Source organism: Bufo gargarizans, chromosome 1 (genome assembly GCF_014858855.1).
Source record: "Bufo gargarizans isolate SCDJY-AF-19 chromosome 1, ASM1485885v1, whole genome shotgun sequence".
NCBI classification, from domain to species: domain Eukaryota; kingdom Metazoa; phylum Chordata; class Amphibia; order Anura; family Bufonidae; genus Bufo; species Bufo gargarizans.
The window spans coordinates 470923069-470944740 of NC_058080.1; the positions used below are offsets into that span (position 1 = coordinate 470923069).

The 21672-nt window shown below is 41.5% G+C and overlaps 1 protein-coding gene across 1 annotated transcript in view; it reads right to left on the reverse strand.

Moving 5' to 3' along the window:
* The window catches only part of LOC122932912 (rab9 effector protein with kelch motifs-like), a 96396-nt gene that overhangs the window by 46265 nt on the left and 28459 nt on the right, over positions 1-21672 (reverse strand). The window contains exons 8-12 of the mRNA XM_044287590.1: positions 19326-19377; positions 19117-19217; positions 16702-16787; positions 11939-12020; positions 3570-3655 (exon numbers count right to left, since the gene is read on the reverse strand). Of these exons, the coding sequence (XP_044143525.1) occupies positions 3570-3655; positions 11939-12020; positions 16702-16787; positions 19117-19217; positions 19326-19377 (407 nt within the window). The remainder of the gene's footprint in view (positions 1-3569; positions 3656-11938; positions 12021-16701; positions 16788-19116; positions 19218-19325; positions 19378-21672) is intronic.

Consider the following 21672-nt stretch of genomic DNA (forward strand, 5'->3'; position numbering starts at 1 on the left):
CCCTTGAAATAAAAGAGTTCTGCGAGAGATAGTTTCCTTAACCAGGTGAACCACGTTCTCCTTGGCCAAAGGGGAGCAATTAGAATAAGCCTTGTTTTGTGCTGTCTCAACTTCTGTAGTACTTTCGGGATCAGTCTTAGAGGTGGAAAGGCATATATAGGCCATGGAGAATCTTCTGGATCTAAAGAGAAGAAAAGATGGCACTTTGGATTTTGTTTGGTCGCAAAAAGGTCTATTTGAGGATTGCTCCAAAGCCAAACAATCTGGTTGAAGGCCTCCTGATTTAAACACCACTCCCCTTGGTCTAAACGGTTTCTGATTAGATAGTTTGCCTTTTTGTTTTCTGTTCCCTTTAAGTAAACTGCCTTGATAAAAGGAACACAGGGGATAATTAGAGAAAAAATTTCTGCGGTCAGTGACATAACATTTTCTGATCTTGTTCCTCCTTGTCTGTTCAAATAGGATACTACCGTTGCGTTGTCCGAGAAAACCTTTACTACTTTCCCTTTTATTTTCAGTAGAAATGCTCAGAGAGCAAGTAGAACCGCTCTCAGCTCCCTCATATTTTGAGAATCCTGTCTTTCTAATGGACTCCACTCTCCCTGACTGACTTCCGATTGACAATATGCTCCCTACTGTGTTGGACTCGCATCTGTGGTAACTGATATCTGTTCTTGCAGATTGCAGGGAAGGCCCTGTGATAGATTTGCTGGTTATAGCCACCATTTTAGGGATTCTATAACCTGAGGGGTGAGAGGGAGCAAACGGGGACAACAATCCCTGTGATCTCTGCAGAATCTACCACTGAAGTTTCCTGGAGTCAAACAAAGCCCAATTGACAGCAGGGATTGTGGAGGTCATCCTGCCTAACACCGCCATTCCCTGTCTGATGGTTCTCTTTTTGATGCGACAAGAGACCTCACATCCTCCCCTATTTGGGAGATTTTGTCTTGGAGAAAACAGCATTGATTTATCGAATCCAGAATAAGACCTAGAAAGAGACATTTCCTGGATGGGTTCAGATTTGATTTTTCCCAATTTATCTGCCATCCAAATCCTTCTAATATCTTAATTACTTCTAGTAGGTGGGAGGATAAATGTTTTCGGATTCTGCTGCCACTATGATATCGTCCAAATATGGTATTGTTAGAATGTCTCTTATGTGGGCCATCACTTCCGCCATTAATTTGGTAAAAAGTCTGGGGGTTTGGGAAATTCCGAACGGGAGTGCTCTGTATTGAAAATGATGGATCTGTCCTTCCATAGATATCGCCACTATTAGGTATTTCTAGAAATCTGCATGAATTGCAATGTGGTAATATGCATCCTTTATGTCTAAGGTTGACATGACGCAATTTGTGAAAAGATGCTTTACTGCTGATTGTACAGATTCTATCCTGAATTTTTTGAATTTCAGAAAATGGTTTAAGTTTTTTAGGTTTATTATCATTTTGAAAGACCCGTCTGGTTTGGGAACAAGAAAAAGGAACGAATAAAATCCTGGTCTGGTACCCGAGTCAAGACCTTCTTTGAAAGTGAAAAAAACCTCTTGCTTTAACGCTATGTTTTTTACAGAATTTTGATCTAGATTTGTAATTCTCATTCTTTCCGGTGGAGGAGAGACAAACTCCAGCCGACACCCATCTCTTATAACCCTCAAAATCCACAGACTTGAGATTTCCCCCCCCAGCGTGGCGGAAAAGAGAGAGTCTTCCCCCCACAGGAACGAAACCGTCATTGTTGATTAACTTTGGAACTGGTATTGGACAGTTAAACAGGAAACCTTTATCTTTTCTAGCCCTGTTGTCCTTCCAGTATCTCTGCCTTCTGTCTCTGTTGAAATCTTTCCTGTTTTTGCGAAAAAACTGACGATTTTTAGTAGGTCTGGAGACAGGAAATCCTTTTTTATTATCCAAGGCTGGTCCAAACAAAAACTCGCCTTGACATGGAATAGCGCATAATTAATTTTTGGATCCTGTATCTCCCATCCATACTTTTAGCCAAATGGCTCTTCTTGCGGAATTGGCTAAGGCGGCTGATCTGGCATTTAATTTTAAAGCATCAGCAGAAGCATCGGATATAAAGTCGATTGCTTTTAATATAGTAGGAAACACTTCCAATAACTTTTCTCTGGGAGTTTTATTTTCAATGTGGGCGATATTAGGCTTGAAAGCCTGAGTGGAGGCCTCCTAAACATTCTTAAGATATACCTCAGCTCTTTGGTCTGCTCTAGTGGCCTTAAGTAGGGAATCAGTGTTTTCATGGGAGAATAAAGGTTTACTCATGGACTCGTCATCTGAGGATAGGTTAGAACTATCCAGAACTTCTCCATGTTCTGCCTCTCCCTCTGAAGAGTCTGAATCAGATATTCTACTAGTGTCCCTGCCTGCCAGATGGTGATGAAGGAAAACATTTTTTACATATTGATGGCATAACAACTTTGGCCAGGAGGGAGCAAGTTTCTTCCTACACACCGCACGCTCTTTCCCACTTGTTTTAGAGACAGCTTTTCTAGGACTCTTTTTGATATTCTAAAATAAAATAACAACAAATAAACCCCATTAGAGCACAAAAAAAGGAAGAAATAAAGTTGGGGATTGACCCCCTTACCCCACAAGGAATACCGGTCTTGTATCATGACTGTCCTGGTCACCAGTGCGCTGACCACCCTCTTCTTCCATGGTAGGATCCAGGGATGGAGGGTCTTCCATAAAGGACTCCGCCGATGCTTGCAGTCTGGCTGGAATCCTTCTACCTGTGTACTTAACGGGGTTAAATACCCTAGGTCTGGTCCCTGCTGATGCCCGCCAGCGGCCTTCCAGAGTGCTGTACTTCCGGAACGCTATGCTTTCCAAACACCGGAGGTTACGTTCACAACTTCCGATGCGCGCTCTACACGATGCAGAGAAAACAAAAGGCCCCGGACCTCCCGAACACCGCCAGGAGGATCCGACGTGACAGCCTCACCTCTCTGTACGGCTGGGACTACCCGTGGACATCGACCCGGCCTGTCTCAGGACCAAGAAGGATCTTTGCATCCAGTCTTCCGGCGGCTCCTAGTGGAGACTTAGGCCGTACCAGGTAACCCCTGCAGTAAAAAAGATTTCGGGGCCCTCCTTAAGAAGCTCTCCACGAAAGTTCCTGTTTCCTGCCTGGGATGGAGGCGAAAATATATTATACATCTTGTGTTTTGATTCATGGTTTCCGGGCTCTCTAAAGGGTGCTGTCATGGGAAAATATACTATACATCTTGTGTTTTGATTCATGGTTTCCGGCATCTCTGCTTGTGGGCACTGAATGTGAGCCATTATTACATACCTTTTTTATACAATTTATAAGCTTTATTTTCAGAAAATGGAAATAGCTCTGCATTGAGTATTTTGGTACACTGATACTTTAAATAGGATTAAAAAAGTTTATATAGATGAGTCAAATGTTCTTGCTCATTAGAGTTGAGCTTTAAAGCATTCTACAATCATGCTGACCTAGCAATGTTATTGTCCAAAATGATCGAAAAGACAGAATCCCGACCACCTTTATAGTATATTAACCAAATGAAGAGTACTTACATGACTTTGCAGAACAAAAGATGTATGCTTATATCTGCATGCTGGTGGAATGCCAAAATAGAGCGGCATCTTCCATTTCATTTTTGCTAGAAAAGATAAGTTGAATGTTATATATAAGAGAAAGCACCTCTATAAGTCAATCTCCCATTCACTGCAGTGGAACTAAATATGGATTGTAGGTAAAGGGATAATGCACACGACAGTTGTTTATGTCTGCATCCGATCCGCATTTTTTGCGGGTCGGATGCGGAACCATTTACTTCAATGAGGCCACAAAAGATGAGGACAGCTGTCTGCATCCGTATGTCCGTTCCGCTGCACCTGCAAAAAAAGAAGCAGAACATGTCCTATTCTTGTCCATAAAATGCGGAACGAACACGGCCGGTATCCTTGTTTGCGGTGATGTGTGACCCCCATACTTTCTACTCTTCCATATAATACGTGGAGCCTTTAGCACAGACTTTGAGCAGAATTCAGCAATTAAACATTGTAGAAAGAACATGAATGGGCAAGCATTCCAGCATTCAAATGGGAGTTTAAAAAACAAACGCTATTTCCTTATCTACTTATAATATGTTAGTAAAGGGAGCCTGTAAGCAGTTTTAACCCGTCAAAGCTGCTAACGGTACTAGATGGGTGACGAGGAAAGAGTTAAACCATACCTGAAGTGTGGCTTATATTTATTACATAGGTAAAAAAAAAAAAAAAACATTTTAACATGGCTTGTTCTGCTCCAGCAGGTTCTATCTGGGTGGTTTCTCAATGAGAAGTTCCCTTCAGCTCTGCATTTAACTATGCTCAGCTTCAAGTGACAGCTGTGGTGGTCCGCCATCACTCAGAGTGCTGGAGGGATGGGGAGGATGTGGAGCAGGTCATTTCAGCATGAGGGACTGTCCATGGCACTTGTGAGAGCAGAGCGCATCATGTTAAAAGTTCTACTTCTGACCTATCGAGCAAGTATTAGCAGCAGGTATGGCTTAACTGCTTTCTGTCACCATCTGGTGCTGTCAGACTACCTTTACATAGAGAAGCATGTGGTGACATTTCCATTTTAATATATTAACTTTGAAGGGAACCTGCCACCAAGAAAATCCAGTGAAAACAGCATGTCTTAAAGCAGAAGGAACTGAGCAGATTTATACAGTTTTAGGTGAAAAGATTCAGTAAAACATGTAGGGGGACATTTATTATCAGATATACGCCAAATTTTGGTGTATATCTGGCGAAGATTGCAGTGCAAAGGTTAATTGTGCCGCAATCTGCAACTTTTCCCCACTCACGCCAGGTCTAAAAAAAGGGGTGTGGGGTGGGCGTGGATGGGGGCAGGCCGCCATGCCCGTCTCATTTATCATTGTCTACACCTGTTTTAGGCATAGAAAATGTTCAAATTCTACACCAGCAAGGGAGCGAGTGTAGATTTAGACAGGCGGTGGATAAGTTCCTCCGCCAGCACAGGGGTTATTAAGACTTAATAAATGACCCCCATATTTTTTTTTATTTAAACCTCTGCTCATTGTGATCCTCATGGTAATGTAGGTGATCCTAATCAGTGACCGACCACTATCTCTGCAGTACTAATCATACAGAGGCAGCTGTCAATCAGTAAGACCTTCCACATGACTCCTAATCATAGAAAGAGCAGTGGTTTAAATAAATATATTGTACGAGCTAATGAATCTCTTCCCATAATACTATACAGTGTATATCAGTCTGCTCAGCTCCTCCTGCTCTATATCATGTTGCCTGCTGCAGATTTAAATGTACTTTAACAGTGACAGGTTCCCTTTAAAGGGGTTATCCGAGTTTTTTTTTTTTTGTTCTTTCTATGTTCCTAACTAGGCAAATGTAACAGCTTTCCAATCAACTCACTTTATCTGCAGTGCCTGGTTTATCAGAGTTGACTGAGGGTCACATGACCTGTGATGTCAGCTTCTCTCCCTGCTCTGATAAAGTTGTTTACAATAAACTAGACTTCACTGCCGGCTGTCTTCTCTCTCCTAGGATTCTTAACCTCTTCAGCTGCACAGACTGGCTAGCTGCAGCAGTGAGGAGACAATGCTGGGCACTGGAGCTGACAGACTAGAGAGAGCATTGCACAAGAAGGTAGGGGGACGATCCTGTGTGTATTAGCAGTGTCATTATACAACTGGGACCTGTAGTTCTACACTTACAAGTAGCTGCTGATTCTCCCAGCACTCAGGGCAGCTCTTGTATCACTCCCTTAGCAGTGCAGGGGGAGGGGCAGAGATTGTTTTTATTGCATGTAAACAAAGGGCCTAGAAGAGAACCAGAGAAATGAAATATATATATTATTGCCTGAAACTTGCTTAGCTTAGTTATATATTGCTGCCCATCAGATTTTTCAGTGCTATATATTTTTTTTTTCATAACACGGACAACCCCTTTAAGCTCTTGTTACAAAACAATGTATTATACTCTGTGTGCTTGTGAAAAAGAGTGGCAAGCATGCAGAGATTATTTAGGCTACTTTCACATCTGCTCGTTCTCTTTCCGCTATTGAGTTCCGTCGTAGGATCTCAATAGCGGATCAAAACACTTCCATTTTGTCCCCATTCATCGTCAATGGGGACAAAACTGAACTGAAGGGAACAGAGTGCACCAGAATGCATTCCGTCCCCCATTGCGGACAGAATAACACTGCAAGCAGCGTTTTTCTGTCCGCAATGTGGTGCAGAGCAAGACGGATCTGTTATTCCTCGCAATGTAAGTCAATGGGGACGGATCAGTTTTCTCTGACACAATAGAAAACGGATCTGTCGCCCATTGATTTTCAATGGGGTTCATGATGGAACCGTCATTGCTGTGTTAAAGATAATACAACCAAATCCGTTCAGATGCAGATGGTTGTATTATCAGAACGGAAGCGTTTTTGCTGATCCATGATGAATCCAGCAAAAACACTGGTGTGAAATTATCCTTCCGTAGAGTAGGACAAGTAGTCCAGGGCGATCTGCTCGATGTAAGGCTTGTCTGTTGTCTGCATGTAAATTCATAGGAAGGCAGGCAATAAAAATAATAGCTGCAGATGGGATGAGTGTGATCAGATGGCACCTCTATACCCAGGAAAGCCTATGAAATAATAATGGTGCTTTTTCATGTCTAATCCAACAGCACATGCATTATTTAGGATTATATCATTCTGCTGCATATGATATATAGGAACATTTCCATTCGCACTGTATTGTGAAAAAGTGTCAATTGATCAAAACTATTCAGCAGGGTTTAAATAGCGCTAAAACAAGATTAGAGTGATGAGTAAAGTCATATGTATACAAGCGGCACTGAATAGTTAATGTATTTCTGCCGGGATTACTTCTGTCATAAGGTACTTACCCTTTACTGGTATTATATAATTCATACAGTTCCACAATTCATACTAATTAGTTACTTACTGGTAAGGGAACAAAACACTGGTAAGGGGATACATAACAAACTAGATCACTCTTGTATTTTTATGGTGGTATCTGCAAGATGTCATTAAGGCCCCATGCACATGATTGTGTATTTTTTCCGCAAGCGACCAACATTTTTGGTGGATTGGATGCAAGTCATTTCAATGGGGCCACAAAACATGCAGACAGCACACCGTTTGCTGTCCGCATCCATATATCCATTCTATCGGCCCAGAAAAAAGATAGATTATGTTTTATACTTTTCTGTTTTGCGGACAAGGATAGAACATTTCTACAGAAGTGAAAAAAAAGATGATGGCATGCACGCGGCCGGTATCCATGATTTGCAGATCTGCTTTTTGCGGACCACAAAACACAAACAGTCATGTGCATAAGGCCTTAAGGTTATTTCATACACAATATAAAAAAAAAGAAAAGAAAAATAAAGCCAAAGCCATAAGAAAAAACGTGAACTTTCTGCAGTACTTCTGGCTATGATTCAAAGGTGCACTCAAAGCTACAGTTGCTTTTTCCATTAAACGTTCTGTGTGGTTTAATAGATAGCATAAAAGAAAACATATTTTTACAGCATTTTTGCCTATTTTTATATTTAGGACCATGTCCTGATTTTCACTGACAAGTATAGGACACATTTCATTTTTTTTTTGCTGAGCCGTGCAATGGAAGAAAAGGCCCCATAGAAGTGAATGTAAAAAATTTTATTTTTGCGGACAGCATACGGCCATCTGAATGAGCCCTCAGTCTCATAAAACTGCACGAAAAGGCTGGCACAATGACCGTGCTGTTTTTTTTGCCACTAATGTGACTGCAAATAGAATTTTTATAAAAACACAGCAACATTTGGTGCATTTCTGGTGCATAGTGTCACATGAATATTTAGATTTACAGTATTCATTACCAATAGTACACCAAATATGATAAACCACCATGCCTCACTCAATGAGTGGCCTGACTTAGTGGGACAGTGGTGTGCCTTAGGAAAAAGGAATGTGGTTCAGGTCCCGTGCACAGAACCATATTTTTGGTCCATATCTGATCCGTATTTTTGCAAATCAAATGTGGACACGTTCATTTCTATGGGCCGCAAAAAATGCGGACAGCACACCTTGTCTGTTCCACCATCCTGCAAAAAAGAAAATGTCCCGTTTTGTGGACAAGAATAGGCATTTTTTTAAAGTGGGATGTGTGGAACGGAAAAATGCAGGACACACATGGCCAGTATCCGATTTTTTGCCAATTGTGCCAAAAGTAAAAAACTGTAAATGTAGGTGTAATATAGGCAAAAGTATCTAGCCATGCATTAAATGTATCATCCAGAGGGAGCCACTGCGAAAAACACTGCCTATTTTTCTATCTAAGTTTACTTTTTAGACAAAATTAGAAAATCTGCTCCACTGTATGTGAAACCGCTTTTGGGGTCCTTACACATGAATTTGGCTTTGACGTTTCTTTATCCTCAAAAAAATGCCAAACTAAGTGCTTGTATTTTTTGGCCGCCTGCATTTCCTGCTGTGTTTTTGTGGCAATTTTTTAATACAATGGGGGTCCTAATGTTCTGTCTATAATGTACTAATGTTAAATGCCAGTTTTTGACATAGAAAAGTCACAAATTTTGTTGCAAATACTGTTTTGCAACAACATTTGCAACAAAAATTTGTGACTTTCTAGCTTTTTCTGACACCCTTGCCACATTTCCGAAATGTGGGAGGGAGGAGGCGGGTGAAGGCAAGTAAAGTCTGAAAAAATGCCAAAAAACTACAACATACTGTGTTTTTAAAGAGAAGCAAGAAAGAGGTCACCTAATAAACAAAAACACTAGGTCAGTTCACACTTTAGTTATTTGGTCAGTTATTTCCATCAGTTATTGTGAGCCAAAACCCCGTAGCGAAGCCTACTCAGAGATACGGTATAATGGAAAGATCTGTACCTGTTCTGTGCTATTGACCCGAACTTGGATTTGGCTCACAATACCTGATGGAAATAACTGACCAAATAACTGGTGTGAGCTTGGCCTTATAAAAAAAAAAAAAAAAAGATTGTGTGTCCTGTGTTTCATATTTCCATAGGCCTTCAGCTAACATCTGGAGCTAGCACTTTTACCACACACAAAAACGCATTAAAAAACACAGCTAAATATAGGGTTGAGCGAATCGAGCTTCTTGTTGATTCGTTAAAAAACTTTGTCTGTAATGCTGTTTCCGTACAGCATTTACAATGTATTTACTCCAAGTAGGAAAACTTGTCTGAAGTTGCGCAATACTTCAGTGAATGACTTTAATATTCCTATCTGCATATTCCTATTGTTGTTTTTTTTGTTCTTCTTTCCCTAATGCTTTTTGTTGGGCTGGGGGAAGGGCTAGGGTTGGGAGGTTTGAATATTTCTATTGTATAAATGCTAAGATTTAGAATAAATATTCTGGAGGAATAACAGAGGAAAAGCACAATGCAGAGTCATAAAGAAAGATGCTTGCATTTCCCACGAAATAACAATTCTGGAGCATTTTACTAAAACAGACATGCTAGGAAACCTTTAGGTACTCTTTAACCCTCTCATGAAACTGAAGGAAGATGCAGGATTTACCGAAATGTAGGTTAAAGGCGTCTTCTGAGATTTTACTACTATATACTATCCAGAGGATAGGTCATCAGTATCTGCTTGGTGGGGGTCCAACACCTGGGACCCCCGTTGATTAGCTGTTTGAGAAGGCACCAGAACTCCTGTGAGCGCTATGGCCTTCTCGCAGTTTCTCCAAGGCCAGTGGTGACGCATTCATTGTGTCACTGAAGTGAATGGGGCTAAGCACAATACCAAGCACAGCCGCTGTACAATATATGGTGCTATGCTTTGTAAGCTGCGAGAAGGTTGCGGCAGGGGTCACGGGTGTCGAACCTTCACCGATCACATACTGATGACCTATCCTGAGAATAGGTCATCAGCATTAAAATGTCGGAAAAGCTGTTTGAAGATAACATGTTACTATGAATTGAAGTCTGCAGGCAGCATGTTATACAGTAGGAGAAGCTAAGTAGATTGATATACAGTTTTGTGGGAAAAGATTCCATAAAACTTATAATTTACATAATTTAGATATTTAAATCATAGCTTTTTGTGAGTTCAGTTGTGTATGGGCTGTCTTATCAATGACATCTATCTCTGTATACACGCTTACTCAGAGAATGTCATCAATCACTGATAATGGCCAAATGAGCTGTCTTGAGCTCAGAAAAAGCAGAGACTAATGTGTAAATTACAGATTTTACTGAATCTTTCTGCTCAGTTCCTTCTGCTCTAGAACACACTGCCTACAGACTATGCTGCATTTCATAGTAACTGGTCCTCTTTAAAGCGGCTTTGCATATATTCTTCCTAGAAACCAAGAGTAGTGTCGCCTGGCATACAATATTCATGCATATTTTTTGGTCTCCCTAATGATAAAGTGCACCCCAAAGAGTATCCCGCAATGCCAGTCAACGAAGCAAGGTAAAATTCTCTTGAGACATTCTGGTTGTCTTGTCCTTCTAGAAAGAGAACTATCTTGCATATTTTATTGAGAGAAGTGTAAGCTTGGGTGGGATGTTCTCTCTCTCTAGTCTCACTTTCAGTTGAATATTACTTTGAAGGTCTCTCTCTGGTTCATCTGAAATTGATCCCAAAATGGTAAAATGGATTGCTCATTCTTAAACAGGGTGTCGCTTGTGCTAATCTGATAACCTATCCTCAGGTGAATAGGAAGATGCTGTCTCATTGAAGTGAACGGGAATAGTGGAGTGCTGTGTTATCTTCACACACCTGATCGGCAGGGGGTGCCTTTCAGCCTTCTAGGCCTTTTTAGGCTTAGGAAAATGAATTTATATATCTTTCCTAGAAACCCAGAGGGGCATTGCCTGGCCTGCAAAACTGTGCACTCGTACTCTGCATACTAGGCGCTCTCCATAATGAGAAAGACAAGGCATATATATTGTTGAGAAACACAGAGTAGTATACTGGGCTTTATTTCCTTCCTACCTCCCTCTCCATCTCTTTCTTTAAAAAAATAATAATAATATTGTCACTCTAAACCTTTTGAGAAATTGACAACAAATCCCGAACTAGTGGAATTGATTCTCTCATCCTTAATTCAGCACTTTTTCATGTATTTGTGCAGTGTAATGTATAAAAGATATCTTAAGCATTCATATAACTAAGACATGTTTCAGTATCACTGTTTTCTTTTAAGTAAACAACCCAACAGTCTTAAGGAATAAACTTAATTACATTCCATGAACTGTTATTTCACATTATCCCTAGTGACAGCTGTTAAAAACCCCAGTGACATCTACTGTATATTTACAATACATATGAGAAAGCAAGGGATGTTGGCCTAACAGAATTATTTTTATGATTTTTTTTTTTCATTTCTGAAAACAGACTTAGGCCTCATGCACACGACTGTTTTGGCGGCTCGGATGCGGACCCGTTCACTTCAATGGGGCCACATCCGTGGCTCTGTTCCGCGGCCCTTGCGGACAAGAATCGGCATTTATTTAGCCGGCGCCCGTTCCGTTCCGCAAATTGTGGAAGGCAACACGGGCGGCTTCCGTTTTTTGCGGATCCGTGGTTTGCGGACCGCAAAAAAATGCACGGCCATGTGCATGAGTCCTTACAAACATGCACATTACATGTAGAATTTAGATTTTCTGAACCAATATCTATCACCTGCTGATATGAGTATTATAATTGGCTTATGATTAGGATTTCCAATTGGTTATGACTTAGACGTTCAGCCAAAACGCGTAAACTGTGTCATACTGACTCTGGATTTGAATATTTTAATATCAATAAAAGTCACATTTTAACTGATTCAAGTGCTAGAATTATCATGTTATATTTAGGATTTCTGAATGGGATTCTTTGGGTAATTTATATAATACATTTGCATTTTTTGTATTACTTACCAAGACTTAACTTCATCACATCACATTTCAACATTGTAGTCTCATTATCAGTATCTGAGATGCCTCCAAACAAGTAGATATCCTATTATAGGGACCAAACAAAACACCATTTAATAATATAATCTCATAGCAAGGTATGTCAATTCATTTTCAACTTAATGGAAACCAAGCACTGAGCTAGACCGGTAGCCAAACTACAATATCCTGATTTGTTGGCTGTGTAGACTTGATAGCATAAAGATATCTTGGCTGCCTATGATAGTGTAATTTGACAGCCATACACTGCAGGAAACAAGCCAGGAGAACTCATAAGATATATGCATTTCTGAACCCTAGGTGAGATTTAGTAGGATGGGGAATTCTTTAGTTTTTAATGGGAATCTGTCAGCTGATTTGGGGCCACTAAGCCACCAGCATACTGTACCTATATGCAGCTGGATTTTAGGGTCCCAAACCAGCCCATATTAAAGGGGTTTTCACAGGCTTTTATACTGATGACCTATCTTTTGGATAGGTCACCAGTATATGGTCAGTGGGGGTCTGACATTTGGGATCCCTTCCAATCAGCTGTTTGAAAAAGTAGTAGCACTGCAGTCTTCTCTGAGCTTACCAAGCACACACCGTTCATTATAGAGCGGCTGTGTTTGGTATTTCTGTGATGAACGTGATGTCAAGTGGCCTGGGTTAAGCTGTAAGAAGGATGTGGTACTACTACACGTGCCAGTGCCTTCTCAAACAGCTGATAGGTCATACTGAGGATAGGTCATCAGTATAAAAATCTAAAAAAAAAAATCAAAATCATTCATCCCTGCAAAATATAGTAAATGATCTAAGTTACTGGAAAATTAGTCTGCGGTTTATCTCCAATGGCATTGGGTGCATGTGCAGCGAAGCAAAGTGTACTGTCCTGCACATGCGCCTTATACCGCTTGAGATGATTTCCCAGATTCATCTCTCGGTAAGTTAGATCTTTTATTATATCTTGCAGGATCGGTGTAAAGGGGGAATATTAATCACCAATATTATGCGAATATCGATAATTAATATTCCTAAATAGGAGGAGCCGTCTAGTGATGACTCCGCCTATTTATACCTTTATATAATAATAACAATACTTTCGCTATGCTTTACACTAATCACTAATGCTAGCTGCATGCGCCTTACTAACTCGCTACCACTAACAAGTACACGCTACACAAAGGGTACAAATATAACGGTATTTATTTAACACACTAAGCACGCAATACACTAACAATACACAGCACTACACATATACAATAACTACACTACACGTTCCCAAATTCCACCCACAAACTAACTATACAATACACACATACAAGTAATATTAACAATATCCCACCCGTCTAACTGATCACTGTCCCTACGGGGCACAAGGGGTTCACGGTTGCACTGCAGGGGTCTATACAGGCCACCGACACAAATATAGTATTGCAGGGCTACACAGTATACCCTGCAAATGTAGTTACCAGGGGATCAGGGGTTAACCAGGGGGGCTAACTGCAAGGGTTAACCAGGGAGGGGATATCTAGGGGTGTAGTCTACCAGCAAGGGAGCTGGGTTAGTCAGGGGCACAGAATCAGGGCCACCAGGGTATCAGGGGCACAGACTCAGGGGTGTCAAGGTTTATAAGTGGTGGGATAGTGGTAGGGATCGTTGGTGGCACAGGCACAGCAGGGGTTAAAGGCCTGGCAGGGAAAGGGTTCAGGGGTTACTCAGGGGTACAAGGGTTAAGGCGTTGGTGGGATCTACAGGGGTGATACTTATTCCAGAGCGCAGGACGCGCTCTCCTGGGTCCGGTCGGGGGTCCTTCAGGAGGGGGCGGCAAGGCACTTCTGTCGAGCGCCGATCGCGCTCTCCTCCTTCTGGGGGGCGGGGACGGTAGGGGTCCGGTCCGGCTCTTATCCCTGAGCGCAGGATGCGCTCTCCTGGGGGGGTCCTGATCCCAACCCTAACTAACTTGTGTGCCGGGCCGCCGGATATTTAAACCCGGCCGCCCGCACTCCCGCGCTGCGCCGCCCACCAGGGGGCGCGCGCCCCCATCATCCACGTGGGGCCGGCGCAGTGATATGACGTCACTGCGCCGGCCAGCACATCGGGGGCGTGCTGCAGACAGGCGGGAGATGCCTTTGATCTCCCGCCTGCTGCACCTAGCATTCCGGACAGTGCGATAGTAATCGCACTGTCGGAATGCGCATAATAGGAGGAGGGGAGGCTTCTCCCATTCTTCTATCATGCGTAATTATCTCCAGCGGCGCTGGAGATAATTACAACAAAGGGCTCAGATTCTGTTGAATCTGAGCTCTTTGTATCCATCAGGATGACCGGACCCTTGTCCAGTCATTCTGATGTAATTAGCCAGATTGCATCGGTGCGAATGCTTGGGGCACATTCACACCGATGCACCTGGTTTAAGGTGTAGGAGGGGGGGAATATGCATATAATATACATGTGTATTGATACTTGGGGCACATCCATACACATGTATACTTTAATCACATCTATTCTAGAAGGGGACGCAGTCATATATATATATATATATATATATATATATATATATAAGGGGGCACAGATAAGGGGGCACAAGGCCCCTACCATATAAGGGGGCACAAGGCCCCTACCATATAAGGGGGCACAAGGCCCCTACATATATTATAAGGGGTCACATTTCCCACAGGGGCCACCATGAGCCCCTGGGGATCACCATGGGCAGACGTGCGCAGATGCTGGGCACATCTGCGCACATCATCCCATGTTGCGTTAATGTATGCATATATACCATACATGCCCGCACGTGTTTGCGGGCATGCATGGATATATATGCATACATCTCAACCCTTCCTCAACAATCGGTCAGATTGATATGAACAGTTTGGGGACCCAGCAATATAATGGCATACTGGCGGTCTAGTGGCTTCAAACTAGTTCTAGTTATTTTGAAGAATAAAATTGTCAAAATGTTTTGTTTTGTTTTCAGAAATATGACCATCTAGTTTAATAAAGGCCTTGACACATCAGCAGGTCATCTCTATACTCATTTAATAACTACATAGAGAGTTCAATCCTGGATTGCAATAAACAAAAGGAATTCATATTGCTATCCGTATGTACAAATGTGGCTAAAGTAACAGGCACTTCTAGAAAAACAAACATAAAACCTCTTAGGCTGAGTTTAAACATTCAAGGGGGAATGTATCGCTTGCAGTGGTTTTGGTGTCAATTTTAAGTGTGTCTTTGCATTGAGAGGTTTTGCCAAATTTATAAAATGGCGCACAGTAATAATATATTTGCCGCAAGTGTAATGTCTTGTACGGCTAAGTCTGTAGAAGTACATTATGGGGTTGCCTGACCTGGAGATGCAACTTTTTTGTGACCTATAAATGAGACTTCCAGGTGTAATGGGGCCGCAAATCTCTGTAATCCTGGCCTACTTTTCACTCCACTTCTGAAAGTGGCGAGGCTCACCAAATGTCACAGTAAGGCCTCTTGCACACGACCGTATGCCCTCCGAGACATACAGTCCGTGAGCGGGCCATATGTCCAGGAGTGGCATGGATCGTGCGCACGGGAGCACACAGCATGATAGATTACAATGATGCTGTGCACGTTGGGCCGCCCGCAGGATTATTGTCCTGCACTCATATGATCTTATGAGTGCAGACAATAGTCTCGGGGGTAGCCTGACGTGCACAGCATCATTGTAGTCTATAAAGCTGTGTGCTCCTGAGCGCACGATCAATGCTGCATCGGGACATATGGCCTGCTCACGGACCATATGTCTCGGAGGGCATACGGTCGTGTGCAAGAGGCCTAATATGCACCAAATGTCATAAATAGGCATCACTTTCACATAGGCATCATTTTTAAGCCACAAAACTGGTGTAGCATATTAGATAAATGTCCCCCTCAGTTTGTGAAGACAAAACCAAGTGTGGATCATAAATGTGGGGTACAGATACTATTTCACCTCTTTGTTTAATCCACTCTTGGTTTTATATTCAAAAACTGCATCAGAAAACTTGAAAGTGGAAATCTAGATAGTCAGTTATTAAGATCGGCGTTTTAGCAGCCCCTGCGCTGGCGGTGGTTCGCCGAAGTTATGTAGAGGTGCTGGCCTCTACATAACGTCAGCGCATCCAACACCACTTCTAAATGTAAGCCTTATATAGGTGTATTTAAGGTTAATGAATGACCTCCCTAGTCTTAAAAGGGAGGTCCACTTTCAGAACTGAGTTTTTAGTTGTTCCATGCATCTAAAATTAAAAAATGTAATAACTTTTCAAATTGTCTTGACAGTCGATCATTTTGCGTCTGCGGACCTATGTGTTTCCATGGTAACATACTGTAAACAAGTCTCGTTCCTTACTTCTATATATACATACATACATACATTTTACATCTTATTTGACTAAAGATTTTTTTTTTTATTAAGACTATTTGCCAAGTTACTTTTGTTAATTTTAAATGAATGGAAACAATTAGAAAAGAGTGGCAAAGGCTAACCTGCGCTCCCTTTACACTTTATAATCCATAAACAGCATTAGGAGTGAGGTTCTTCTTTGGTATAAATCACACTATTCTTATCTTAACCTGTACCTGCACCTTTCAAACATGGCTAGATGTATGCATGTCTGAGTGCACTATACCAAACTTACATTTTGGTTTAGATTTGGTAACTTGACAGCAACATTGTGACCTGACAATTTGCCAAGGTCCTTCTGTTCTGTGTTACTATACCATTTTACCTTATCACAATGTGCTGTAAATGAGTGGAATTTCCTTCCCTCTGGACTGTCTCCTTTGATCTCACAACACTGCCATGACAAAGTAGCTATAAAAAGAAATAAGTGAATAAAGGCAAAATTCTTGTCCACACTCAAGGCAATAGTTATGTTTCAGGCACACTATGCTTCTGCCAAAGTGAAACAGCTAAGGGCTTTGCCGAGGAGGGGATAGTGTTCATTTTATTGATTTTTGGTAACTCACATTTTGCCACACCACTGAGAAGACACATTAATTTGAATAGTAGATGCAGCATAAGGGTAAGTTCACACAAGGGTTTTTGGAGGAGGTTTTGAGGCAGATTTTTCAGTCTAAGCCAGAGCTGGATGCGATGTACAGTGCATTTGAAAAGTCTTAAGACCCTTTCACTTTTTTTACATTTTGTTATGTTGCGGACTTGTGCTAAAATAAAAAATAAAAAAGTTTTCCTTCATCAGTCTGCACTCAAAGCGCCATAATCAAAAAGTGAAAACGGAGTTCTAGAAATTTTTGCAAATTAATTAAGAAGGAAAAACTAAACTTTTACATGGACATAAGTATTCAGACTGTTGTAGAAAATATTAATAGTTGTAATCTGCTCGCATCAAAGTTTGTGTAAGGAAAAAGGCAAATCTCTAATTTTTCCACAAGACCCTTTGTTATGGCACTTGAAATTTATCTCTAGAGGCCTCCCATTTCTTTTGATTATCTTTGACATGTTTTTACACATTGATTGAAGCCCACGAATGGTAAATTCAGTTGATTAGACATGATTTGGAAAGAAAAACTATTGTCTATTTAAGGTCTCACAACTGACAATGCATATCAGAACATAAGCCAAACCACGAGGAGAAAAAAAAACTGCCTGTAGAGCTCCGAGATAGGTTTGTATGAAGGCACAGATCTGGAGTAGGGTACAAAAAATTCTGAAGCACTGAAAGTTTCCAAGAGCACAGTGGCCTACACAATTCTTAAATGAAAGAAGTTTGCAGCAACCATAAATCTTCCTAGTGCTGGTCACACCACTAAACTAAGTAATAAGGGGAGAAGGGCCTTGGTAAGAAAGTTGACCAAGGTCTCATGGTCAGTCTGGCCGTGGTCCAAAGATCCTGAATGCAGATGGGAGAAACTTCCAGAAAATCACTGCAGCACCACAAATCTGGGTTTTATGACAGAGTGGCAGGAAAGAAGCCTCTCTTCAGTAAAAGACACATGAAATCCCACCTGGAGTTTGCAAAAAAGCACCTAAAGGACTCTCAGACTGTGAGAAACAAGATTCTCCGGTCTGACGGAAGCAAGATTAAACCTTTTGGTCTCAATTTTAAGCATCATGTCTGGGGGAAACACAGACACTGCTTATCACCTGCCTACTACCATCCGTACAGAGAAGCATGCTGTGGGGCTGTTTTTCAGCAGATGACACAGGGAGACTAGTTAGGGTTGGGAGACAGCTGAATGTAGCAAAATACAGAGATGTTCTTAATGAAAACTTGATCCAGAGTGCTCTGGACTTGAGGCTGCAATCACTACATGTTTTTTTATTTATTTATTTATTTATTTTTTATTTTAGCACAAGGCTTCATCGTAACCAAAAAGTGAAAGGGTCTGAAGACTTTCTGAATTTGTTGTGTTTTACCAATAGTTTGATTTGAAATAACAAAATTGATTAAATGATGGCAGCATGCTATGGCATACTCTCAGAAATCGGTATAGCCTACATTAGCCTGTCAAAAGGTTTTTGCTAATTGGTTTTTGGGCTTGTCATGCATTATACTATCTGATCCGAAATACCTTCCTGTTTATGAGGATTTCCATTAAACATGGAAAACTCTTTAAAATGATATTTAGCAACTTATATGACAGAAAATAGAAAAAAAAAAGATTTTTCCTGAAGGCATTGTCTCATCTTACACATTGGTGGCATATCTGTAGGATATGGCACCAAGGTCAGATAGGTGTGGGACCCAGAGTTTAGACCCACTTCTATCTCCAGAACAGGAACTCTGAAGTGAATAGAGAGCAGCTGTGCATATGGGGTCACCCTCCGTTCATTTATATGGGACTCCTGAAAATCATCTCCAGCTGTCACACTGAAGTAAATAGAGCGGTGGCTGCACTTGCTCTCCATTCATTTCTATGGGACTTCCGAAAATAGCCGAGCGTGCTCGCTCAGCTATTTTTGGAACTCCCATATAAATGAATGGAGAATATGCCTAACATGTGCAGTGTGCTCTCCTTCACTTTCTGGAGATAGGTGCAGGACTCAGAGATGGGACCTGCAACTATCTGACTTTGATGGTATATCCTACTGAAATCTGACATGACACAACCCCTTTAAGTATTAGAAAGAATTTCAGATAAATCGTTGGATACATCTAGCGGTAAAGGAAATAATTCACCTGTATCCAGCATGTACACATCACTGTAGTATACTCCATCTTCTGAACAGCCGCCAAACATGTATATTTGTTGTCCAACTGTAGCAAATGCATGGCCCAACCTTAATATAACATATTAGTAAATTGATATATTTTTGACAAAAACCATAGTTAAGTACTGATAATGAAAGAAGTATAATTTAGATTTGTAAAATAATGTAGAGACTTACCTTGCATCAGGCAATGAACCAGATGTTTTAACCGGTACCCACATTTCAGAAACTGAAATTTAAATGGCCACAAAGAAGCAAGTTATCAAAAAAAGTTTTTAGTTTTTTTTAAATAGCTAATTTTCATTTAAACCAAATACTAAGCTATGTCATTGTGAAAATAGAAACAATACCAACATCATCTAGAAAACTTTAAAATAAGTCTGAACCTGCCCAGTGAAGTCTGCCATATAATTCATTCTCCACATACAGCCCTATTCCTGCTAGTCTCTGTGCTATACACTTTGTAGTATCTTACCTCAAACATTACTATGGTAAGAAGTAAATCACTGAATAAATAAAGATTAAAATCAGATCTGCGCAGAGAGGGGAATTCCACGCTCTAATATTACCAATTTAATAAATGCTCTCTTAATGAAAGTCTGAATAAAGAAATACAACATATTCAGAAGTACCCTGTGGGTCCCACTTTTCATATCTTTCAATTTATTGTTATCTTCAATATCGGAATTATAAAATTTCACATACTTTAGCTTATCAATGTTACTATTTTTGATGGATGTAACATGCAAGGATTATTTTGGATGCTTTTATCCATTAAAACCCAATAAAACTAAATTTACAAGAAGTAAATCACAGAAATCTGAGAAGGAAGGCAGGAATACTGGGATAGGCAAGCATTAAGAATGTTTTAAGAATTGACCACAGACAATAAAGAACTATATGATAGACATATTTCAGAAAATTCTATTCAATTTTTGTAAAATCTTTAAATATGTTGTAAATAAAGCGCTGGATTTGTCCACATTAGTTTATGATTTATGCACTTACTGCTGTTGTCTTAGATATATAGTAGTATGTGCAGACTGAGAGAATCATTTACGGAAACAGAACTGGTTGAAGGGGTTCTCCGAGAGTATAAAATGTCCCCTCATATGCCGGGCCCCCCACATGGAATATACTTACCCCACTCCCTGTGCCGTTCCTGGTCCCTGCACCGCCGCTGCTTCTTCCCATGCAAGAATGAAAACATCTGATGTCGGGAGGGAGGGAAGCATCCAAAGGCAGGCAGAGACGGGGACAAGCCTCCCTAGTGTCACCCGCGATGCTACGGAGGCTCGTCCCCGTCTGCCATTGGCTTCTCTCTTTTGATCCATGCATGGGGAAAAGCAGCAGCGGCGGTGCGGGGATCAGGAGCAGAACGGGGTAAGTATATTCCATGTGGGGGGCCTAGCATATAGGGGGGGGGGGGCAGTTTATACTGTTGGATAACCCCCTCTAAATTAGTTAATCTTCAGTATCTCAGAGGCCAGAAATTAGCCATCCTTGTATGTAAGGCTCTGTTTGCCAGGTTCAGAACCTACATAGAAGTTAATATTCGAGGGATACGGTACATTTTTTTTTCATATGCAATGTTTTACATGTGCATGGAAATATTTAATAAACAAAATGTGCCACATGTATATGTGTATATATAATGTGGGGATTCGCTCTGGTAGGCAGCTTACCGGACGCAGTATAGAGGCAATCACAAAGTCTTTCACTTAAATAGTTCAGTGTTTATTCACACAGAAGGCAAAACAAAATAACAGTTCACAGTCTTGGTGTTTTTTCAGACCATGGAAAGTCCACAGAACACAAACATTCACCTTGTTAGCATATTTTCATTATACGGCTCTCAGTCCTTTTGCACAGCACACATCTTCAGATCCCAAACCGCAGAGTGTACTACTGTACAGCAGCGGCTGCATGAAGCGCACGGCGTCATAGCAACCAATGACGCCGTGTGCTCATGCTGTCAGGAGGAATCCCGGCCCGGGTTTCCACGGTCCGCTCTCGGCCGCGGAACACGGCCGTGTGCATTCGGCCTCACTGTGAGATGGAGGATAATCCACACCACCTGATTAATGGTGACTGCTTTTTATAAGCCTCCCAAGACCCGGCCTGGAACGTGGGGAGAAGCCACCCACCCAGCACTTTGGTTACTCGCAGTAAGAGCCATCCCGGATCGGCTTTACAGCCATACTAAACAGCTGAAGTGTCAGACTGCGAAGCAATAATGACACTTCAGGAAAAAAAACGGCTCTTACCTCACAGGACGCGTTTCAGGGATCAAACCCGTTCCTCAGCGGTTTGATCCCTGAAACGCGTCCGGTTTGAGACAGCAAAGTTTTTGTTCAAGTTCCTGAGGTGCCGACACTCTAAGGCAGCCCCTTGGACCCTCGCTGATTGGAGATGTGGATTATTGACATTGCACGGTCCGGACTTTAGGACCCAACACACCATCAGCCGATCTGTTCCCCAACGAGCCGCGTGGATCACGTGGTGTGCCGCCGGGTCACGTGGG